This window comes from Balaenoptera borealis, assembly GCF_965194805.1.
Source record: "Balaenoptera borealis genome assembly, chromosome: 3".
Lineage (NCBI taxonomy): Eukaryota > Metazoa > Chordata > Mammalia > Artiodactyla > Balaenopteridae > Balaenoptera > Balaenoptera borealis.
The window spans coordinates 167,232,346-167,256,585 of NC_138866.1; the positions used below are offsets into that span (position 1 = coordinate 167,232,346).

General features: G+C 43.8%; 1 protein-coding gene and 1 long non-coding RNA gene across 26 annotated transcripts in view; one reads left to right on the forward strand and one right to left on the reverse strand.

Moving 5' to 3' along the window:
- PARD3 (par-3 family cell polarity regulator) overlaps positions 1-24,240 on the forward strand; it is a 625,186-nt gene that overhangs the window by 406,934 nt on the left and 194,012 nt on the right. For 22 of the 25 annotated variants that reach the window (XM_082385261.1, XM_082385255.1, XM_082385273.1 and 19 more), the window contains one exon: positions 12,469-12,700. In XM_082385261.1, the coding sequence (XP_082241387.1) occupies positions 12,469-12,700 (232 nt within the window). Of the gene's footprint in view, positions 1-12,468; positions 12,701-17,268; positions 17,406-24,240 lie in introns of those variants that run through there. The other 3 variants (XM_082385266.1, XM_082385268.1, XM_082385267.1) reach the window with 1 other exon arrangement.
- Positions 288-12,460, reverse strand: LOC309625753. The gene is made up of 2 exons (XR_014242735.1): positions 9,763-12,460; positions 288-9,113 (listed from the first exon to the last, which is right to left on the reverse strand). It is a non-coding gene; the product is annotated as an uncharacterized lncRNA (long non-coding RNA).

A 24,240-nucleotide genomic window follows, 5' to 3' on the forward strand; every position in this document is an offset into this window, starting at 1 on the left:
CATCCCATCCACATTCTTCTCACCCATTTGGGATTTAGGTCAAGTTGCTTAACATCCGTGAGCTTTAATTCCCTCACTTGTAAAACTGAAGCTTTGGACGCCCAGGTCATTGATGGTCAGATTGTGTGTGGCGGCGGCCAGTGAAGAGGGGGGCCTCGGTGGTCTCGGGGAGCCGGGAAGCACATGGGCGTCTGAGTGGGCGGGCTCTGTCAAAGTCACCAGCTCCCCCACACCCCGCTGTCACCTCAACAGTCGTGTGTTATTTATTGATTTATTTAAATTTTTGGGGGGGGGGCGCTGCGTGGCTTGTGGGATCTTACCCAGGGATCGAACCCGAACCCCCTGCAGTGAAAGCGCCAAGTCCTCACCACTGGACCACCAGGGAATTCCCAGTCCTGGGTTTTTAAAATCACTTTTCATACGTTGTGGTTCTCTGTCAATTTTAAGTTTAAAAAAAAGGAAGTTCGCAGTTTTCCAGAAAAAGTTTGAAAAGCTCCGGTTTAGATGGTTCCTTTTCTGAGGTTCTTTCCGGTTTTAACTTTCCATGACTCTGTTTCCCCCTTCACTTACTGACCTCAGTCCTGCCTGCCTCCTTCTCTCATTGTCTGTAAAGTCCACGAAGAAAGACACCACCGTGTCTTATTCCTGCGTAACCAGGCTCAGAGCTCGGCAAAAGCATTGGAGTCAGTGACTATTTGTCACATCAGTAAATGGACTCCTGCTTGACTGACCCCACTGTTTGTGAGAGACGCACACCCAGACACAGCGAGCTTCGGGCTGTGGCACTCGGGGCAGCAGTGACATTTCACTCCTCCTGCTTGCGTCCCACACTGGACCCGCACGTCTGAGACCTCCAGTGCCTCAGCAAACCGTGTGTTTTTCTTTAAAAAAAAAAAAAAATCTCTCCAGGCTGGTGTTACTGCTGGTGGTCATGAGACTGTCACCTTTACGTATGACTAGGTACAGGTGTGAGAAGGAAGCCCCGCTTGGCTAGCTCCTCCTCTAGTTCCCTAAACACCGTCCTTCTCCAAGTCAGGCTGTGGATTCTCATGGCGTGATCCACACGCTCTCTTCCACTGTCTGCATTTGTGTTCCTGCTTGTGCTTCTCCCCCGGCATCCTCGCCTGTGCGTCCCTCACCTGTGCGTCCCTCACCTGTGCAGCCTCGCCCGGCATCCTCGCCTGTGCGTCCCTCACCTGTGCAGCCTCCCCCGGCATCCTCGCCTGTGCGTCCCTCACCTGTGCAGCCTCGCCCGGCATCCTTGCCATATGGGAGCTGTCCCCGGCCACATGTCTAGGCCCTGCCGTCCTCGTGCTCTGTGGGACACTCCGTACAAGAAAGGACCTTGTACAGGGCCTTTCTTGTACGGAGGTGGGACTCAGGGGACTCAGTTATGGCCGCCGTTAAGTTAAAGATGCCGAGTCACTGTTGAGCGGTGCTCTGTACGAGGACCCTGTCTGGGCAGACAGTCTTTGTTAGATGGCTGTCCTGTGAGGATGCAGTCCGTGCACCCTGGAAACATGGGGGCGGCATTACCTGTACCACCCAGCTGCCTGTTTCTGTCCCGTGCAGCCCTTTGCCTCTTTACAGGAAAGTGGCTTAGGCGGAGGTCTCGTTGATTGCTCTTGTCAGTCGGGTCGAGGTCCTCCCCGGTGACTCTCTTTCATGGCTCGGAACAGGCTTGCCTCTTCTCAGCAGCATCGAAATTGTGGCATGCACACAACAATGGGGGCCAAGAGACTGGGGCGGGATCCATGTGGTATCTGGTATCTGTCATCTTCTGTAACACTTACGTGCTTCCTGTGGAGATGGCAGAAGCCAGCGTTTTTGTCTCTCATTTAATCCATCTGGCCTCTCCATGTTGTGTGTGTCTGTCTGGATCAAGATGGAGCTTTGTATTCTGGGACCCATTATCTCCGAGGCCCTACCTGTGTTTGACAGGTCAGGGCATCTACAATCTGCTCCCTCTTCTATGCAAATCACACTCCCCGCCTGGCTCCCAGCGAGCAGCTCCTACATCCCCCATAATAAATCAGTTTCTATTGAAACCAAGAACATGGATGCTATATAACATTGCTTTGTTTTATTTTTCAAAATATAGAGTCCCATTTTTTTTCTCTATTAAAAGTTGCCAAATTGTCAGCCTTACTATCAATTCAGTAACAGTTTTTTGTCGGGGTCAAGGAGGTGAAACACAACAAAACCAAAGACTATCCTATTAATTGTACTTCTCAATTTTAAGATCTATCCAGTTTACAATTTTAAATGTGAGAACTGTATGCCTTGAAAACATAGAGACAGATTGCTTTTGAGTAGCTTGCCTACTTTCTTATAGTACTCTTAACAGGAGATCAGAAAAAAAGCACTGCTCTAAAATATACATAACTTAGGGTAGCAGTATGAGATTTGAAGAAACTGAATTTATGTTAGTAAATCAGCTAATCTGAAAGCTTCCAGGAGAATTTTTGTTTATTTTATTAGCTTCAAATAGCGTATTTCATGAATATCTCAGATGTTCTACCCTCAACATCCTCCACATTTCTAGCCACCTTTTGTCATTACATTTTGAGCAAAAAAAATGCAAACTAGGTTGTTATCTTAAGAAACCCCATTAGATTACTGTTAATCTGTAGTGGAAGAATTCAGTATAGGGGTTTCAAAGTCGAAGTACTTTGTAAAAGATTTCCCATTTGATTAATCTATCTTAATGGATAATTGGGTGTTGATCTATAAAAAATATTTGTTCTGAAGGGCTGGGAATAAGAATAACCTATCTTATCCTCTTATGCCAATTTGTATACTTAAGTATCACTTGCAGTTTAAGAAAAGGAGCTTTGATTAATTTTAGGAAATTTCTGAATGCAGTAGAGGTGTAAGCATGTGAAGTAGCCGAAGCTATCTATTCCTTACATTTCTTTTTCTAGGTGAAAAGTAAGTTAAGCTAAAAGTATGATGAAAAGTCACATCTGAAGTGTTTGAATTATAGAATCCTCATTTTAAGCATTTTTTTGATAAGGAAAAAGTATGTAAATAGATGGCCAAGGTCGTACTTAGGAACAAAATCATAGAATGCATTCCTTCTGATTTGCAGTCCTGTGAGTTTTCTAGAATATTAAACAAACTTCTGAGTGGGAAAAGCCATTACACTGAAACTGCTACTATAGAGTATGAATGAGTTGTAGTACCTAAAATCTGATATTTAAGCTCTAAGTTCCTGAGGGGCTGGGGGTGGTTCAACCCAGTGGATAAACTGACACTTGAGAAGCAGTGTGGTTAATGGTTAAGGGCCATTGTAGTACACAGGTTACCATGGCACCAAACCGTGGGGGACCCACTCAGCCCATGTGGAAGTTGAGTGGTGTGGGAGATAGTAGGGAGAAGGCTTCCCAGAAGAGGTATTGTTTTAGATGAGTAATATTGCTTGAGTGGTCTTCAGTGGGTGCGTAGGAAACATAGGGAGCCGGGACCACCTCTGGACCGCCATCGTCCTGTTAAGGTTCATGTGTGCACCGCGGGTGAGGGCATGGTGAGGAGTGAGGTTTAGGACGTAGTCAGAGAACAGATCACAGACAGCCTCGTTTAAATTATTTTTGTTCATACTAAGGACCTTAAAGAGCATTCGAAGAATTTCAAGTAAAGGAATATGCTTGTTAGGGCTGTATGGGATGGCTTATTGGGGATGGGATGGTAAGTAGCAGTGTCGGTGGCAAGACTGGTTCTGTGATCGTAATGCAAGACTCCAGGTGAGTAATGATGCTTGGCAAAGCCAGAGGAAAGGGAGAGAGTGCGTTTACATGCTTAGCATCTCACATGTAAAGATGGATGATGATGATGTGATTTTTCTCATTAGTACCTCCAGGCTCAGAAACTTTGAATCATCATCTCACTGTGTAATCACTCCATTACCAAGTTTTCTTAGTTTTTCCCCCATGAAATCTCCTAATTTCTCTCCTTCTGCCCAATCTAGCCCCAATCCTCATTTTTTGATATCTGAAGTTACTATTAGGATCTCCCAACTGGTCCGACTGTCTCTACATTGGCTGAGTGAGCTCTGGACTCACACTGTCCTCACATTCCTTCAAGCGCCCGCGTGCGTTCTCACGCAGACCATGCACTGTCTGTGAGGCTTACCTTCTCACTGCCCTGACTGTCCCCTACCCTCTTGTGTACATTGGACTGTCATCTTCCTTCTTCAAGACACTTTTTCCCAAGCAATCTAGTTTTCCTTTGAATTTCTAAAGCCCCAACTGGGTATGGACGCTCCCCGATTTACGATGGTTCCGCTTAGGATTTTTGGACTTTACAATGGTTCGAAAGTGATGTGCATTCAGTGGAAACCGTACATCTAACTTTGAACTTGGATCTTTTCCCCGGGCAGGTGATATGCACATCCTCTGTGGAGATGCTGGGCGCTGGCGGCAGCCGCAGCTCCCAATCAGCCACGTGATCACAAGGGGAAACAACCGATACGCTGACAACTGTTCTGGTTTCCACGTTCAGTACTGTGTTCACTAAATTACACGAGACATTCAACACTGTATTATAACCTAGGCTCTGTGTTAGATGACTGAGCCCAACTTAGGCTAATGTCAGTGTTCTGAGCACATTTAAGGTAGGCGAAGCTAAGCTATGATGTTCGGTAGGTTAGGTGTATTCAGTGTATTTTTGACTTACGGTATTTTCAATTTATGTTGGGTTTAGCAGGCCGTAACCCCATCGTAACTCAAGAAAAATCTGTATATAGATGTATCTGAGACTTTTTAATATAAAATATTTTTTTAACATCAAGAAATTTTGTGGATCTCCCAGTTTGGATTGTAGGGCATGGGAGTTAAGAACACTGGCTTTTAGGGGACAATTGTTTTGATTTCTCAGTAAATAGCAAAACAGAGCACTGCTCTCCATTCACTGTTTCATCACATTTGCACGTTTTTATGTTGTTATTTATTTTTGTTTTTGTTTTTTCACTTAAAAGAGTCAGAGCAGTGGCCTGGACACTCCTTCCTTGACACCGTAATTTTTTTGTATATTGTTAAAATATACATTTGACACCAATTCAGTCCTTGATAAAAATAAAATTCTTAGTGGCAACTCCAACAGCAGGGTTTTGAGTGCTACCATTTTCATTGTGTAGCCAGTCCATTGGGTCTGTTGAAAGGAAAGCATTCAGCTTCTTTATACATTGTCCCCTGTGCACAGGAAACAGTGTCTATTGTGGACCATCATTTGTATGTGAAAATCAATTATACACTGAAAGCAAATTTGCAAGCGTTCAGAAGATGGAGGGTGTGATCCTCATTGTATTTGTTCTGCAGCCTTCTCCTGGGCAGGGGGGATAGTGGAGGTGGTATTCTACCAAGATCTTCAGGAACATTTTACCTGTTTGTTTGGAGGGATGCATTAAAGAAAACTTTAGACTCTGAAGTAGAAGTAAAGAATGGTTTTTGATAATAAGTCTTAAACTCTTTGGAAGTGTGGTTTTATTGTTTTTGTCTCTCTACTCCTTACCCCAATGTAAACTAAGAGGTTGGCTTTTTTTTTTTTTAATGAAATAAATCTAATTTTAGAAGAGTGGGTTTTAGGAATCATCTATTTGAACATTCCTCCAGTTGCTGAAAACCCTTCTCTAAGCCTGCTGTTAAATGTCACCCACTTCCTTCATGGCTTTTTCTCCTTTCACCGTCATGTTCTCTATTCTTCATAATATCAGTTGTTACTCCCACCCCACATTTTAGTATAAAAGCTTCTTAATTCTTCTTGCCAGCTTTGTGTGTGTGTGTGTTTTTTTAAAATGTTCTGAAAAAGCTAAGTTTTTCCATTGCCAAAAGCTCATCATTCTAATGTTAAAAGTCAGGGTCCAGAAAAGCAGATCCTATTATTCAATACCATCTGTGTCACTAGCTGTTCATTTCTTACATCTTTTCTTCCTTTTCCAAAGTCAAATATTCAACTAAAATAAGAAACAAAAATAATATGTGTATACATATATAAAAATATATATGTATATATATTTATTTAATTATAATAAAATGTTCTCAAATCCTATGCAGGATTTGCAGTGCCTGGGAGTTCAGTCCTCATTTATTTTTATTATATTGTATTTTACCTAACATTAGTCAATAGAAATTGGTAGTGGTCAGTGGATTTGCTAAGTCTAGTGAAATTTTCCAATTACTAATGTCTCATTTTAACTCACTCATTTTAAATTTTAAGAAGATAGATTCTGAAGACTGCATAATCTTGTGTCCAGTTATTACGTTTAATCCTTTGTCTTCCAAAGTAAATTGGAAATTACTCAAGAATATGTGCTTCTATTATTAGATATTTCTAATTCCTAGAGTAGTTCTTTCTAAACAGGGAGCAGTAAAGGATGGTTTTCATATGATGGGCTATTTGTTCAGTCCACAAATATTTAATAACACTGCTTTGAGCTATGCCCTCGGAGAAGAGTACTTGCTTACTGGCAAATAAGAAGTAATGCTGTCATTTTCATTTTGTATTTCTCTGTTTTGTATTTCCCTGGATGTTTGTACCAATTCATTTAACACTAGTAACAAGTCTGAACAAATAATTCTAGTAAAATTGTCAAAGCTGCCTAGAGTGGCATTAACTGCTAAATCTTACACTTGTGATAAATAGTACTGTGGATATTCCACAGCTGCTTTAAAGTTTGATTTATATAATGTACCTATTAGGATGCTTTCAGCTGCATGTAGTAGAAAACCCAGCTCAGACCAGCTCAAACCATGAGGAAATACATTGTCCTACATAACGGGTTCTAGAGTTGGGTAGCTTCCAGGATTACTGATTCCACAGCCTAACGGTGTTATCAAAGCCCCGCCATCCTTCTGACCCTTCTGCCACGCTGTCCACAAGTCAGCTTATCCAGAGGGTAACTGCAGGGTTCAGGGGCCTCGTGCTTTCCTGATCACATCCAACTGAAGGGAGTGAGCCGTCTCCCCACGCATGGAATATGTCCATTCGGGGTGATGGGGCCATTCTTGGACTAATAACATTGGACTAATAAATCAACAGGGGCAGGGACCCATAGGTTGGTGTAAATTTAGTAATGAATTCACCCCTTGAAGCTGGGTTGCATTCCTGAACACAGAGTTCATTAGGAAGAAGAAATGGAGAAATGGATTTGGGATAAGCAAGCAATGGAGATCATTACAGTCCCAACAGTAGTATTGCTTCTCAATGGAAAAAAAAGACCATGTGGCTTAGAGTCAACTGTTGACAATGAAATGTGTGTGATGACCAGATCAAAGTGTTTTTTTATGGCAGAAGCTACAGAACTTTGAGGTTCAATTGACACCTAAGGTCATTTTCTCCATAATCATTACCATGTATGTGCTCAGTCTTTTCCAAACTTCTTGGTGACCCAGTCCTAACGTGATATCTTGCAGACCTGAGTAGCTGAATTTGTCGCATGGACTAGAATTTTAATTGAGCTGTATTTGCATCTGTTGAAAACATGGTAATTAGGTATGTCTTAATTATAGAATGTGCTGCCTGAAAGAAAAATAAGCAGCTTCACATTATACCTTCTTTAAAAAGAGAAACTTGAAAGTATCTGTCTTTATAGGTAATCACATGGGAAAGTAGCTGGCAGTGCAGTGCATAGAGCAGAAATGTTAGTCAAAAATAGAAATTTCCATTTGTTTGGAAGGAGGTAATCATCTTTCTTTGTGCAGACTATCTGCAGAAGGAAAGCAAACAATCTGCAAAGAGCAAAATTAAAGAGAAAAAACGTAAAATTTATATAGCATTTAAAATAGTCAATTACCTAAATGTAGGTTTATGATTAGTCCGTGCATTGTAATTTATTGTATGAACGCAATAGATCAAGCCATTTACGGGTGATATATTACCAGTACTTTTCTTACTTGAAAAATTGTTTATCTGAATATCTTTTGTAGTTTAAGAGAATAAAAATATTTTATGTACCTTATTATAAAGCTAGTATTAAATGTACAAAGACTGGTTTTAAAACTGAAAACAAAATCTGACTATCAGTGACCTTGAATACATACATTTTTTAAAAAAAATTAAGCACGTGTAACCAATTTACTGAAGTTTTTAAAAACCGCAGTAATTCTGCATAGGGCTGGGGTAAAGTGAGATTCTTATTTTTCTCTATCAAATAATTTTAGCGTTTGAAGCGTACACAATGTAATACTCTAAAAGAACATCTTATGTTTATGCATATGAAGGCACATATTGCTAAATATTTTTAATTAGTTGGCATTCAAAGGGATTAGTTGCATCAGTACACCCCCAGAAGAGTTTCTGTGATAGTGTATTATCTAAATCAGAATGTTCAGAATAAGCATAAAGAATTCTCAAATGTGCAAGTATGATTGTAAAACAGTCCACTTGCTCGGGGCAAGAAACTGAGCGAAGAGTTTTGATTTTATAAAATGAGGTTACAAAACCTGAAGTTAATAAATGACTTAATACTAATTTTCTCTGTTTCACCCAGTTTAGAAAATAAGTTGTATTACATACACCAGGAAATTATTGTGAATATGAAAGGAACTGGCAACAAATGTGGCTTCAGCATATAGTTCGTTGTGAAGGCGCTGCCTTTATTCTGTGACGGAGCCAAGAGCAGACATATGTCCCATGTGCTTCTCCCAAAACTATTAGGCAGAAAACTAGCAGAATCGCTACTGATCTTTCCATTTATGATTTATGATAATGATCCCTGTGGAAGACGAAGTCTTTTACGTGTATTGAGCTCGTTTTTTTTGTTTATAGTTTCAGACATTGTAGGGGGCCAGGCAAGCCACTGGATAATACGTAGAGCACAAACAATAATAGCATAAAACTCTACCAGAAACTGATGAGAGCTTAACCAAGCACAGTGGCCTTCCTGGGGTTACTGTTACCGGGGTGTGGCGTGTGTTGTCAGGCTTCATTAGAGGGGCGTAGACATTGTTCTGAAGCTAGAAGATGGTGATACACAGAGGTTGGATAAAAGTTTGTCTGGTTGGGATAAAGTCACGAGTCAGGCTCACCAGTAGTCTTCCAGGTAAACAGCCATTTACGGGCAGCCGCTGGCCGCTCAGCAGTCCTCATTTTAGAAGTTTAGGGAATGGGAAACGGACCTGTGATCGTATCATATGAGAAGTGCAATAATAAAAGTTTGTACAGAGCGCTATGGACGGATAGGTAAAAGGAGTTTTGTCTGCGAGACTTTTAGAATAATCACCAGCATCCATTTATCTAACTTGAGTGTACCAATAGACACACCTAGGTTTCGTAGTTCCCGGGAACTTTTGAGAACTGTTTTATCCTGGTTTGCTCCATTACCTCAAAGTTGAGGCCACACCCATTTCCCATAATGTGGAAGCCATGGTTTACCATCAGTTAGAGCACAGCCAAGTTCAAGGGTGTTTTCAGACAAGATGCTCCAACCCTGCATAAGCTATATTTACATTTTCTTGGGGAACGCCCCTTGAAGAGGCTACACAACAAGCCACCCGGGCCAGGAGTCTTTCCCTGCTCTCTGTGCACCACCCAAAAATGACAGCCTTAACTCAGCATTTATTTGTAAGGCTATGGATTTTCACTAGAAATGCCCATCTGAAAACTGTAACTGGCTTTCTTTAACAAACCCGCACAATTCCTTTTCCATATGAACTGACAGAGAGGAAAAGAAGCAACTTTTTAAAAAGCTGCCTTGTCTCTTGCAAGAGGAGAGGGGCTTCCAGTTAAGATACCCCAGTGCAGAGGGAGGCCAGCCTTTCTGCTCACCTCTGTGGTTGGGAGCCGGTCCTCGAGTCCCTGTGCACAGTTGATCGAGCTTCTGGAATGATTTCCTCAGTAGCAGCTACAAGTCACGGTGCTGAATGACTACGGGACTGACAGTGGGTTTCTTGAGATGCAGTGCTGGCTGCTGGAATGATCTTCTGGGCAGGTCGTGGAGTGACTGGATGATAGATGACCAACATCCATGCTGTATGAAGCGTGGAATTGAGCATTCACAGAGTCGATCAAAGAAATGCATGAAGGTCTGGCTGAGGTACAATTGTACCAGAATATAATGGTAGAGAGAGCCCCACACTGGTGGTGTGCTGGCCCCAAATCTCTGCTTCCTCAGCAAGAAATGGAAGAAGTTGGTCTAAATGACCTCCAAAGTACCTTCCGGATTTAGACACAGTGGTATTTTTACTCTTTGGCTGTACCCAGGGCCTGACCTGCTGGGATGGGAAATATGTTGGCTCATCCCTACTGGGATGGGAACTATGTTGGCTCATGTTTTTAATCAAATGTGAAAACAAAAGAATTCTACACTTTTACTGTTATTACGTTAAATAATTGGCACTTTTTAAAAAACTGAATTACTTGGTTATGGTTGTGACATCATTTTATAGTATCTTTTACGATCTGTGAGGGTTTAATAGCAGAACACTAAGATACTAAGATTGTTTTTTTAATTTAATTTTTATTTTACATTAGAGTATAGTTGATTTACAATGTTGTGTTAGTTTCAGGTGTATGGCAAATTGATTCAGTTATACATATACATATATCCGTTCTTTTTTAGATTCTTTTCCCATATAGGCTATTACAGAGTATTGAGCAGAGTTCCGTGTTCCCTGTTGATTATGTTTTATTTTTATTTTATTTTATAAATTTATTTATTTATTTTTGGCTGTATTGGGTCTTCGTTGCTGCACGCGGGCTTTCTCTAGTTGCGGCAAGCGGGGGCTACCCTTCATTGCGGTGCACGGGCTTCTCATTTTGCTGGCTTCTCTTGTTGTGGAGCACGGGCTCTAGGCGCACAGGCTTCAGTAGTTGTGGCTCGTGGGCTCAGCAGTTTTGGCTTGTGGGCTCTAGAGCACAGGCTCAGTAGTTGTGGCTCGTGGGCTCAGCAGTTTTGGCTTGTGGGCTCTAGAGCACAGGCTCAGTAGTTGTGGCTTGCGGGCTCTAGAGCACAGGCTCAGTAGTTGTGGCGCATGGGCTTAGTTGCTCCACGCATGTGGGATCTTCCCGGGTCAGGGCTCGAACCTGTGTCCCTTACATTGGCAGGCAAATTCTTAACCACTGCACCACCAGGGAAGCCCTGATTATCTGTTTTATATATAGTAGTGTGTGTATGTTAATCCCAAATGCCTGATTTATCCCTCCCCCTGCCTTTCCCCCTTGGTAACCATAAGTTTGTTTTCCAAGTCTGGGAGTCTGTTTCTGTTTTGTAAATAAATTGATACTAGGATTGTTTTAACTGGTCGTATTATACTCTTGATTTTGTGTATTGCTAACTCAAGTGCTGGTGGAGAGGCAAGACTGAATTTCTTTTGAAGATATATTAATTTGATCTAGAGGTCAGTTCTTTGTGAAAGATTTCTAACTGCCTTATATATTTCTCTGTTAGAAGAAGTGGAAAAACACTGATTCATACTTTATTTGTTGATGCAGAGGGTAAATGACCTCAGATTTCAAGGGGTAATCTGGAACCCCAATAATTCTTATTATCAATATATTTGGAAGAACAGCTTAGGCAGCTAATCTGGAAAAAGATTTATGAGAATGGCTGTTGATGTGTGCATCTATTGCTTCTTAATATAGAAATTCCTAAAGTTCTTTTGTAGGTAGAAACCTACTCTAGTTACTTGTCATTCTTTCAAATGCAAAAAGTTGGGGGTATGCACTTGGACCATATGCTTACTAAGTGTTGCCTCAAAGGATGGAATATCGTTATCACTAAGCAGAGCTTTTATCTGCAAAGTTCAAAGGAGTGTGAGGCTGTGGATTTATGCCTTCGCGTCTCCATCCACCTCTGTTCACCTGCCATTGTGTCGACCGATATGCAAAATTATTTTGGATTAGAACATATAGGAGCGTTGGCTTATGATGTTGGCCTTTTAATGACAATATAAGGAAAAGTTAGGCTGTGAAGATCCAGTCTTCTCTATGCAGAAATCACAAAGGGTCATACGTATTTGGGAGGCTGAGGAAAGGAGTCCTGTGCTGACATTGGTGTGCTTACTAGAGAGTGGTGCAGTTGAACAAATTCATCAGGGGCCGGGGTGGAGCTACATCATCCTTACCCAAGAGCAAAGGAAGCTCTTGGCGAGGGGCTGCTTGTCTTCATTTCGCCAGTGTGGTACACAGGACCCTTGGGGTTGGCTGTGTGATGAGGGCTTGCTTATCCCCCCAGCAGTACAGGCTCTATATCAACGCGAGGGAATCCATCCGGCCCGGGAGCCAGATTACTGTTACTATTACTATTACCGTTACTCTCTTACTGTTGGCCCATCATCTTCACGCAGGAATACACATGTGCGTAGTAACCATCCACATCACGCGTTCATTCTAATTCTACTCAGAAGTAAACAGCCTTGCAGGCCTAGTTGGAAACGTAGGAAAGAAAACCCTCAAACGACTTCAGCCTCCTTATTTTTGTCCCTTTGGTTCCCTGTGTTCCTTATGTTTTTTGTGTGTTTGTTTCCTTCCAAGTGGAAGAAGACACGGAAGAAAGTTCAAGATCAGGGAGAGAGTCTGTCTCCACAGCCAGCGACCAGCCTTCCCACTCTCTGGAGAGACAGATGAATGGAAACCAAGAGAGAGGTGAGAAGACCGATCGGAGGAAGGAGAAAACGGGGAAAGAGAAGAAGAAAGACAGAGACAAGGAGAAGGAGAAGATGAAAGCCAAGAAGGGGAAGCTGAGGGGCCTGGGAGACATGTTCAGGTAGGTGCTGCCAGCCAGGGCCAGCCGGCCCCCCCGTGTGAGTGCCAGGCCAGTGCAAGCACAGCTTTGACGACCTTGTCTTTGAGGTCAGTGGAGATTCTTCTCTAGTTCCCAGGCTTCGCTGCTGTGTTTTTACTTTCTTAAGGATTGCACTTGAACTATTTCAGACCCTTTTAAAGAGCCTGAAAGATGCTATCTTGCCAACCATGTAAATAACTGTGGAGAGGAAGGAGGGCCAGAGACAAAGGGCCCTCACAGCCGTGTTTGTTCTTTTGTGCGTGTGAACAATTGTTCATTGTTGAAGTTGAGCATCAAGCCCAAGTTAGTGGTAGCATATAAAGGTTCATTAATAACAAGTCTAATAAGAAAAAATGTTACAAATAGAGCTTCAATTAAGCTGTGTTGATTAATGTACTACTTATTACTTCAGTCGGTAAAGATTTCATTAAATGCAGTCTCTGGCTGTTTCCTGACAGTTGTTTTTGTACCCCTAAATTATACTCTAGGATTACTTAGCATATCATTTTTTTACAAATCATGGCTGCACAATAAAAGTGACAAGTCGTTCAGAAGTTGCTCTGAAACTCTCCCATAAACGTTCATCGGAGGTGATTTATAATATTCAGGTATTTAATGTTAAATATAAAGATTGCTTGATTGTTCCATAAATTAAACCCCTAAACATATCAAGATGATGGTTTAAAATTGAAAACAGATGGCCTAGCCCCTTGACTCTTCAAAAAGTAGTTATCCTGCATTATGAATCCCTTCCTTTTAGCTTTTTTTTAATTGCAAAATGTGAACAAGAGTTTTTATTTTCATAGAATTTCCTGATTTATGGTCCTGAGGTTGACCTCAATAACTCAGGGAGTTATAGATAAGTCAAGGCCATGAAGTCGAGGACTCAGGCCCAGCCTGCAGGCTACACACATACCAGATGTGTCCTGTGGATGTCTGGCTAAGTCAAGTGCATGGAATAAGTAAACTACAGACGCAGATCACACAGAGCCCGGCCCATTGGCAATATCAGCTTTAATTTAAATACGGTCGCATTTCCATCTTCAGTGCTTCAGAACACTGGGATCTGCATCCTTTCACACCAGAGTTTTTCTTGTTTATATACCGCTCCTCCTGGATGCATTTGCAGTCAGATCATCTTTCATCATTATATTCCGTGTCCAGGAACACTTACGGATGGAATTGCGCTAACTGCCACTTTATTTCAGTTTCTGTGTTAGGCAGAGGGCTTCTCACTCTATATATGCAAACTGACAGCTCGTAATCAGGCACCTACATAATGCACAGAAATAAGGCTGTTGTCTATCAATTAACATTGAGGGAATTTGCACCCCTGTTTTCTTTAAATCAGAGAATATGAAGTAAGAGGAAACCTCCCCTAGGATATACACATCCCGCCTGGAGCCCAGCCTCACTTCCAGGTGCCCCCCTCCCCGCCCCCCAGGGAAGTCTTCCCGAAGGCTAATGGCTTGTAGGTTTCCTTCATTGGCCAACATTTATCTGATGGATTCAGTGCTCTGTTCTTCTCATTGAATAAAAAAGTAAGCAAACTTCTAGATTGTTTATAATTATTTTAGAAATTATACATTATTTTAATTATACATTATTTTTTCTGTAGCTTGGGACTCCAGAGTAAGAGAGGCTTTATGGTAGAGTTTTCTTTTTGGGGCCAGAGGAGTGGTGAGTGTGGGGACCATGGGGAAATATATATATTGTTTCAAAGGGACCCTGAATGCAACCCAACCCAGCCCCGTTTTTACTAAAAGTTCTGTAAAACACTGTATGATGTTTTCTCTAGATCAAATTCTATAGATTATACCTCTAACCTGTAGTGAAAGCCAGCTTTGTGATGAAGAAGTTGACCCATTTGTAACTTCAAAGGCCTGAGTATTCTTAAAAATCAACTTCTGTGTTTAAGTGCAGGGGCTGAAGGTATTTTCTAAAAACTGAGCTCACAGTCTCCCAGTGTTTAAGAATGGCTACTGAGAAAATCATGGGTGTCCACACTTTTCTGGGACCAATTTGCTGGAGTCAGCCCGTGCTGGCTTGTGAGGGTCAATTGTTCAATTTTTAGAAATTTTGCCAATTGATTGTTAAACCCAGCCATTATTAAAAATTAGATAAGTTCTATAAAAATCAAAGGTAATTAATAACTCAAAACTCATCACTTCCTGATTATTTTATTACATTTCACTATGATCTCTGCTTTTGAGGTCATTTACGCCCACTGTATTGGCACGGTGCTGATACCACACGCTGGTAGCTTAAAATCAGCCGTGTTGGGGGGTACTTATACCCCAGGAAGTGTATGAATTCCACAAAACAGGGCTTTTTCTTCCAGGAGGGCCACATACCACCACATGGAGAATGCAAAGATATCCTAACAGGTTGCATATCTTGTCTAGTTGCCTTGAACGTGGCCATCTTCTCTCTGGTTTCCCTTTGGGAAATGGTTGAAGCTTGCTGAATATTCCTCCTTGAAAAGAAGTTGAGAATCCTTTATTAGACTAACAGAAGCTTTTTGTTTGGTTGTCTATTGCCTCTAACTCCTTCACGGCATTATGAAACGTCCTTAGTATTTGAGAAGACTCTTAAAGCATTGTTAGACTTTTCAAAACCTTTTTTACTACCTTCCATACCTACTGGATCTAATTATTTGAGACTAATAGACTTGCAGGTTGATTCTTTTATGTTTCCTTTTTTTTTTTTTTAATTAACAGAGGGGAATATAGTAAGATTTAAAAATTAGTCTCTTCCTTCCTCTTTGTTCTTTTGAGGAGAATAGGATGTGATTCCCTTAGCAGTGTTACTTTAAAATACCTTAATCAAAACGTGTATGTGCATATAATTTCTTAGAGCACTTTGTAAGAAGATTCAAGTATAGCTTCCCAACGTAGGCCCGAAGTACAAAGCAGGGGTGTGTGTGTGTGTGTGTGTGTGTGTGTGTGTGTGTTGGGGGGTGTTGTTTTGACTTGTTTCTGTTTTTTGGTTCAGTTATAACGGAAAGAAGAAGGTAAGGGTAAGGGGCATTAGATGTTGGGAGTTTAGCTTTTGATGCATGTGAGCTTTTTCCCTTTAGTCTTTTGAGGGAATAATAATATGGTTTCCTTCAAAAAACAGGCTCGTAGGCTCTGCTCCCCACCATCTCCCTCCCCTTGACCCCAAAACACACACACTCTATTCCCACCCCTGTAAGTTGTCTGTGATTTTGTTTACATTTGATGAGGGCCACATAGATGTACCGTATCTCAAAAACTGTACCAGAGGAAACCACGGTACCTTGAGTCGGTATTTTTATTTGTTGGTCTATACAGACGACATGGTTATCTACTTCGTGCATTGAATGGTAGTCACCAAAACAATTTAATTATTGATAAACAGCTCTAGGAAAGAATGTTGGGAGTCACATGAATCACTCCTCTGTTTATAAATTATGAAGTATATGAAGTGCAAAAGCTGCCTTAATGCCAGTTTTAAATCACAAATTTAAATCTACAAGGAATCAAATGACAAATGTAAAGTGTCCCGTGTTTGTATGGATTTCTCCTTGTATGTACTACATCTTCTTTTGCTCCTAAGGCGCTCCCATTGCCTTAATTAAAATGGCTTTGGATCTGAGAAGGCTGAGTTTCTCTACTAAAAAGGTAAACTTGACTTTGTTGATATGATCTTTCTGTGTGAAAAGTGCAGGGCAGCATGAGGGTCTGAAATGTGGAGCCTTTGTATATGTCTGATTCTTGGATGCATGGCTATTCAAATTTAATACTATAAAGTGTTTCTGAGAATTCTGCAATTGTATGAAATTGTCACCAAAGAGGGAACTGAGTCCGTGCTTTAGAAGGAGAGAGATCTGTTGTTTAATGTTTGAAATGCATCCGTTTTTAAAGGAAGGCAATAGCATTGTTAAGCAGCGTGTTTTTGTGTGAGTCTCCAAAATGAAATAATCAATAAGATAATAAACTCTCTTATTTAGGACAATATTCTCAGATAGTAAGCATTTAAAATTATGTATTCCCCTTTTTTTCAGCCCTTGAATAAGTGTAATTCGATGCTACTTTGCCTGAAAAATTAGAATCATTTTCTTTTGAATGTCATGGAATTGCCTCCCATCTGTAACGGAAGGTTCCTGGACGTGACCCCACTCACGCCTCAGGTGCTTTGTGTGGTGCTGTGACACATGATGGCTGAGGGCCTGTCGCCCCCTGGACCACTAAAGCAAAAGCCATGTTGCACTGTTACCGTTAAAACTGAATCCTCCAGTTACATTGAAAATGATTCCCTGGGTCCCTACAGCATGGTTTTATTCAGTTCTGTACGAGGAAAAGGATAATTTAGTTTGAAAGCTTGTCTGGTTGAAATCAGATATACGGCTGTCTTTCCCTTTTTAGAATATAATCGTCTTCAGAACGCAGTGAACACGATCAGATTTTAAAACTCGATGTCCTAGTTTGGCACCTTGTAGGCTTTTGAGAAAATAACAAACACGCGTCTCGGTTGCCTCCCTTACCTGTGCTCACTAACCGTGTGTCTGTACCGTGTTTCTCGTTTAGCCTGACCAAACTGAAGCCCGAGAAGAGATGAGCAACAAACGAGAGTCCAAATGTCTTGAGAAGCACATATTGCACAGTTCTGTCTTTTGTTTTTGTTTTTGTTTTTTTAAACAAACAATAAATTTACTTTCAATGAATTCTTAGTGGCTGTTGACAGATTTTGTTTACGACATCAGCAGTTTTGATGGTTTCGTAACACCCACGATAATCGCTTTGGGACTTTCTGTTCTTGATGTCAAGCTTGGGGGTTTACTGCTTGACAAGGCAGAGAAGTGTTTTTTCCTCTTTTCTTGGCCCGTTTTCCTAGTGGAAAACCAGAGTTCTCACTGCTGGTGTATTCAGAACTCACCCGCCCACACCCATCGGGCGTGAGGATGGGTGCTTTGAGAGTGCGCAATGTACCGGGTTGGTTTTGTTGTGCGACATGGCAGCTGGGGACACAGGCAGGTAGGGGAACAGTCTGTGGGCGATGAGGTGTGTGGTTTGGGATAGTCACCCATCCATCGATGGACCAATGGGCCAGTGTGAAAAGGACTTTTTGGCAAAGGTTCTTCCCTTGACGGGTTACACTGTTTAGACAAAAAACTGGGGCGGGGGGGCTGAGAAAATAGATATCTTTGCTCAGGGATGGCTGAACCAACAAGTTCTTCCAGGGTGAAAAAGTAGAGAGACGTTGGCAAATAATGATCCTGAGGTTGCTGGGACCCCAGGGAGTGAGAGCACACACTCTTTTATAAAAACGTTTCTGGAAAGAGCTGCCAGGTGTTGTCATCACAGGTGTGAAAGCTCGTGCAGGTGGATCTCAGACCGTCCTTCCTTTAGAGCAAAGCCTTCATCCACAACCCCTTCATGCTTCGTGGCCCCCTGGGATTTCAGAGAAACTGTAGAGTTAGCTCTATTTCCTGAGAATGGTAGAATTGCATGCCGCTCAAAGAGAAATGTGATGATGAAGAGGAAAACCATGTCATAAGTGGTATTACGGTACTGGGATGGGAGCCTGTGAGAAGGATTCACCTCCGCTCTGACCTGGTAGCAGTTGGCAGCCCTACCCTCGCGCCCTCGCCGGCTGAGCGAACCCTCCGATGCTGCCGGACGGAAGCACACAGAACAGTGTCAATTTGCTCACGTCAGAAATACCAGGACGTGTGGATTTTTGCCTCGGGCCCAATTGCCCTGTGGATTAATGTGACCGGTTTCTCGTTGGCAGAATTGAATGACATCCAGTGCAGCCTGCTGGTGATTCAGGGGACACAGTTAAAATAAATGTGGAGAAAAATTAGGCCTACCTAATGAAACACAAGAGCAGTACTTTGTCATGAGAAAGAAGGAGCTGGAAGAGAGCGGTTTTGCATACTTTGATTTGTTTTCTTGTTTGTCACCTGGACGGAGAACCGGTCCTGTATATAAGTACACCTATTGGGAGGTTTCCTTGGAATAAGTTCTGAATTTGTAAATCCGATACTTAGTATATGCTTTTTTTTTTTTTTTTTTTTTTTTTTTTAGTATATGCTTCTTTTAATTTGAAAGGAAACAGGTTCCCGTTTTTAACAGAGGAAAGTAAGTGCCGGACCGACCTCTTAGCAAAGATGAGTCCTAGGGCAGCTGATAGCATCCTTGGCGAGGATTCTTCTAGCTGCAGCAAAGAGCCTCTGACATCTCCAGCGTGGAAACTGACTGCAGAGGGAGCCGAGGGGCGCCGAGCGTGACGGCTGGGCCTTGCTAAGACCTTCTCTGACGTTCTTTAACGCTGCTTTTCCAGAGACCCGCGGCCTGAATACAGAATGCAAGTGTCAAGGATGACACCTACTTTATAGTCTCTGTAAAGCAAACCTTTTCGTAAAAGAAATTTTTGACAGTTCTGAGATGCTAAGTCAATTTCAGTACCAGACTGTGTAGAAAATGGCATCTTTTTTCTGCAGTTGATGTGAAAATTGAAGGCTAGTGACTATTCACTCCTTACTAACACAGTGTAAATAAATACCACACACTGTTGAAAACTGCACCAGAAGACAAGCTTGGCTAATGACATTTACCACAGCATAGATTGGCAGTATTCTTTCTGAATGTTATTTGTTACCATTAGAGACTCTCTCTATATCTTTTACATTAAATATCGTGGATCAAGTACATGCTATTCCTAAATGGATTTTTGTCAAGCCACAAAGTATTATATAAAAGTAACTGTTTGATCCTTTCCAACAGTCTTTTAAAGAATTCACTGGGGGAGTGACCTCTTACATAATTGAGCGTTGGATGGTTTTCTTCTGACCTATGTTTAATAATGGCCAATTTAGAAACAAGAGACTAAAACTGGGTTAGATTTCCTATCATAGTGAAATAACCTATGGTCTCCTGTTAACCTTTCTGCTTACATTTTTTTTTCTTTTTAGGGCGGATGAGCCACCCATGCATTAAGCTCAGGCCAGTCCCCCAAAGCGGTCTGATCCTTTCTTACTTAGGCCGGGACGTTGCTGCAGCAATTCTTTCTTCTCTCTCCTGCACCCTGATGCTGGCCCTTCCCTCCTGGATCATCTACTCTGTCCTACCCTCCATCTTAGCGAAAAGTCTGTCTTACCCTACCTCCCCTTCCAAGTACTCCCTCATTTTCCCATTTCCTCCTTTCTCCTTTAGCAAGCCCTGGGATCAATTTCTATATGCTGCCTCCATTTTCCTGTTCTCTCTTAAACTCCCTTCAATGAAGCCTTGGTCCCCCTTGGCTCCCTAAAGCCTGTTTTCATCCGGCCACCAGTGGCCTCTCCTGCTGCATCTTCCTGCCGTATTCGCACCCTCTCCTCGGTCCGCGGGACCCTTTGGCGTGTGGATTCCTGCTCCTCTCTGAGATCACCCTGCCGGGGTCGCCTTTCTCCCTGCCCACCCCGTCACTGTCTCCTTTGCCACTTCTGGTCCTGCCCCATCCTCCAGATATTGGAGTGCTCCAAGCTCGGGCCTCAGTCTCCGTCTGTTTTCCTCTATTCTGCAACACAGAACGTTTGCATTCTTAGGAAACAGAGCCTCGGGGCTCTAAAGACAGTGTGCTGGCACATGACTCCCAAATTCACATCCCCTGCTTGGGCAGCTTCTTTGAACTCTAGATCAGCAGAGGCTGCCTCTTCCCAGGCGCCTGAAACCTAACGTGTGCTCCCCACATGGCTCAGGCGTTTCTCCGGATTGTTCCGCTCCATCTTCCTTTCTCACGTAATGGCAGCTCTGTTCTTTCAGTTGGTTAGATCCAAAAGCTGGCAGTAGTCCTTGATTCCTATTTTTCCTTACACCCCGCATTTAATCTGTTACGTACAGCAGCAGAGGCCCATTTGATCTGTTTTTGACACATCTCTGTAATCCTCATCCTTTTCAGCATACCCAGCCCCTCCTGGATTTGGGCAGTAGTCTCCCAGCTACGCCCCCTGCTCCTGCCCTTGCTTCTCTTCTGTATATTCTGAACTTCGCAGCTAGAGTCACGGCACGTCCCTCCTCTCAACCCCCAGTTGGCTTCCAGGTCTCCCAGAGTGAAGGAGGAAATCCTGAGTCTCCCATTGGATGCTACAGGATCCACCCCTCCCCCCAGTCCCTCGGACCTCATTTTTTCTACTCTTTCCTCTGCTGACCTCACCCCGACTACCCCGGCCTCTCTTCCCTGAACTGCCAGGCCCACTCGAGCCTTGGACCTCACCCATCCCTCTACCAAAATAATCTTTTCTCAGACGGTCAGGGCCGGGTTCACTCCTGGACATTTAACATCTTCACTCAAGTGTCAGCTTTCAGGGGGCTTGTCCAGCACCGCAAACTGTTCTCTCTCCCACGGGACACTTCCTGCCCCACCCACTTCTTGGCATTCTTTTTCTCCTTTGCACTTACCACCCCCTAAGACATGATCCATCCCACTTACCTGGTTTAATAAAATGTCGACAGCGTCAGGGACTGTTACCCCCTTTTCCCTGCTGCATCCTGTGCACACCGCCTGCTGCGTCGTCAGCGCCCAGGGAACGTCCCAGACGCCTGCTAGCCCGGGTCCCCCAGCCCCGCAGCGCAGAACTGCCGGCGCTGCCTGCAACGAGGCCGGCCCAGAGCAGCATCAGCGATGACCCAAGGAAGCCCGTGTGAACGCATTCCAGGCGTCCCGGCCTTCGGGTTAGGACGCTGAGGTGGAGGTCTGTGCCCTTAGCCCTGAGGGAGCACGCCAGGCCCTGGGAGCCTGGCAGAGACGCAGCATCGCAGGCCCCACCCCAGATCTTCTGGCGTCAGAACCTATGCTTATCAGCCCTGGGGAGCCCCGTGCACGCCATGGTGGAGACGCCGTCCCTCCTGCGGCTCCCAGAGTTTGCCCACGGCACCCCCCTCCCTGCCCGCGGTGGAAACAGGCTTGGGAACCGTCCTGCCGGGCCGCCTTTCCTTCCCTCGGTCCCATCGCCACTTCCCGACCAGGGTTTCTTCAGCTTCCGTCAGACCACGGCCCCGAACCCTTGTCTCAGGATTGGCTTCTGATGAAACCCAGACTAAGATAATGTGTTTGTTGTGTGAACAGATACAGAAAATCCATAAAATTGCTAGAGCAGGTGGTGACGGTGCACGTGAGGAATTTCTACCTGGAGTGGTTTTGCGTGTCATGAGCAGTGACCGAACCAGGGCAGGGCTGCTTGTTCCCGCCTTCGGGAGATGAAATCACTTCCCGAGTTGGCCTGTGACTGAGGGGCTGGTCCCCAGGGAGCAAGTCTTTTCATGTTCCTAGAGCACATCATGTTCTTTGGTTTGTTGTGGAAGTGACTGTTTTCTCTGCTCTTAGTAGTCATAAATGATTTAAGGATTTTCTATTCCATCAGACTTGCAAAAAAGGTGATACAGTTTCCAAGTTAAGTCCTCCTGTCGGGCAGGCCCCAGCCTTCAGGCTGGGGGTTGTAGGGTTGAGGGGTTATAGGTTCAAACAAGGAGTTAAGTGTTAACATTGCCCTATGGATGTCTTCCTAAGCCTCAAATGTCAGGCTCTGGGTGATGGCGTAAGATCCTGTCCCTAAAAGAAGTCAGAGCCTTGGTTTTACTCTTCATAATTCTCTGAACAGCTGCCTCAGAGAGAATTACCTGGTGGCTGGCCTCCCCCTTCTGGGGGCCACGCCCACCAGGTTTAGTTTACAGACTGCCCCACCCCTAGGTGGCGCTCTGGAGCTTTCCCCTTTTCCCTCCCAGCCCCACGGGGCCTGGAATGGTCCTGACCAGTGTGAGGTGTGGCTTGACCAGGATGGGGACATCTCACCTCCTTCGTTTCTCCTTCCACAACGTCTGTAATGTTTATAACTTATCTTTCACCTGTATTGAAAACAGCATCTCTCTGTTTCTCACGATCTTTTGGTTTATGTTACAATTCCAGTCCTTAAACAAAGAAACTAAAGGAACAACTTTACATTCTCTGTCCACACAAAGGAACAGAGATTTTGAACTGAACTGACACAACCTAACTGGAAAATATCCCCACTTTCTCTCCGTCTCAGCTCTTGCAGTTAATTTAGAGGGCTGTCCATCCGAGACCACTTCTTGGCCCTCCTTTCTGATTGTGGGGGTGATGGGCTGGTGGGTACAACTTTAAAGAGAAGAGCATCCTTTGGGTGGCGTGCGTGCACCGGCCAGGAGCAGTCACTGGGCGCTGGGGCCGGGGCACAGGCTGCTCAGGGCACTCTTCTCAGTACTCCTTTCAATCCTCAGAATCACCTGGTCAGGTAGGTGCTCTTTTTAGCCCCATTTTATGGATGAAGAAACTAAACCCACAGGTTGGGAGAGGTGAACTAGCTACAGAGGCCACCCAGTGGGTGAGGGCGGGGCCACTGGGTTCGAAGGCCTGTCCCCCTTTAGGGGCAGGTTTCCACCCCTCTGCTGGACCACCCGGCCTCCTCAACCTTTTCCTGTGGTTTCTGCTGCCCCAGCCCCATGTGGGAGCTGCGACGGCTGTGAAGGTCATCATGTGAAGTGGCCACTGCTGCTGCGTGCTCTGAAAATGTAGACCCCTGCAGCTAGCCGGGAAGCGTGGAACTTAGTACCTTTGGAACCTGGCTTTTGTTCCTATTTGATTTCTGAAGCTTCTTCTGTCTGTGGTCCTCTCTCTCTCCAAAATAATTCTTAAGGACTCAGGAATTTTACTGTTAATTAAAAATTACCAGTTGCCACATCCCCTTGTCCACAGCTGACCCTCAAACTGGAACGCTAGCGACGATGATTTTGAAAAGGCTCTCCTCCTGCTCTGCTCTCTCAGGATGGCCCCCTAGTCCTAGTCCTGTGAGGGCTCTGACGTCCTTCCTGTTTTCACACCTTGTTTCCCTTCCCTTTCTACACACCTTCGTGGTGGATCCATCACTGCTGTCTCGTTTATTTTTTTCTATTAAAATAATCGTGAGGCTGTTCGTCCTTTCCTGGGAGTATGCTCTCAGCGTCGACTTCCTCTTCTGATCATCCGGTGTTTGTTTCTTCTGCCCCCTCTGTCTCGCGCACGCCCCGTCCCTGCCGCCCACAGCAGCACCTGCCTGGCCCTTGGATGTGCTCAGCCCTGGGGCCTCCCCTGGGAGGCCCTCCCGGCTCCGTGACGCCTGCCTCGGTTCCTCCGCTCACTGTGTCCATCTGGGATCCTCATGCCTGGCGTTGCCAGATTCCCACTGCTGCTCGCAGGGAAATAATTTATCTATTTCCTGCTTCTATAACTGATTTTAGCCGTCAGGAGAGCATCTCAAGTGTACTTTTGAATTCCTAGAATTTCAGGTTTCTTTTCTTTCCTTTTTGATTTTATCTCCTTTTAAAATATAATGCCGAAAACATTTTTAATTGAGAAAAATGAGAGCGTCTACTTTATCTCAGTATAGGTTGATTCTGGAACAGTTTCAGACAGTTACTCTAAGAAGAGGGCGGTTTTCCTTTGGTGTGTCTCTAGCGCCTAGCTGCAGCCGCTTGGCAATGGCAAAGCACTGATAATCACTTGTGTAGAACACTCTCTACTGC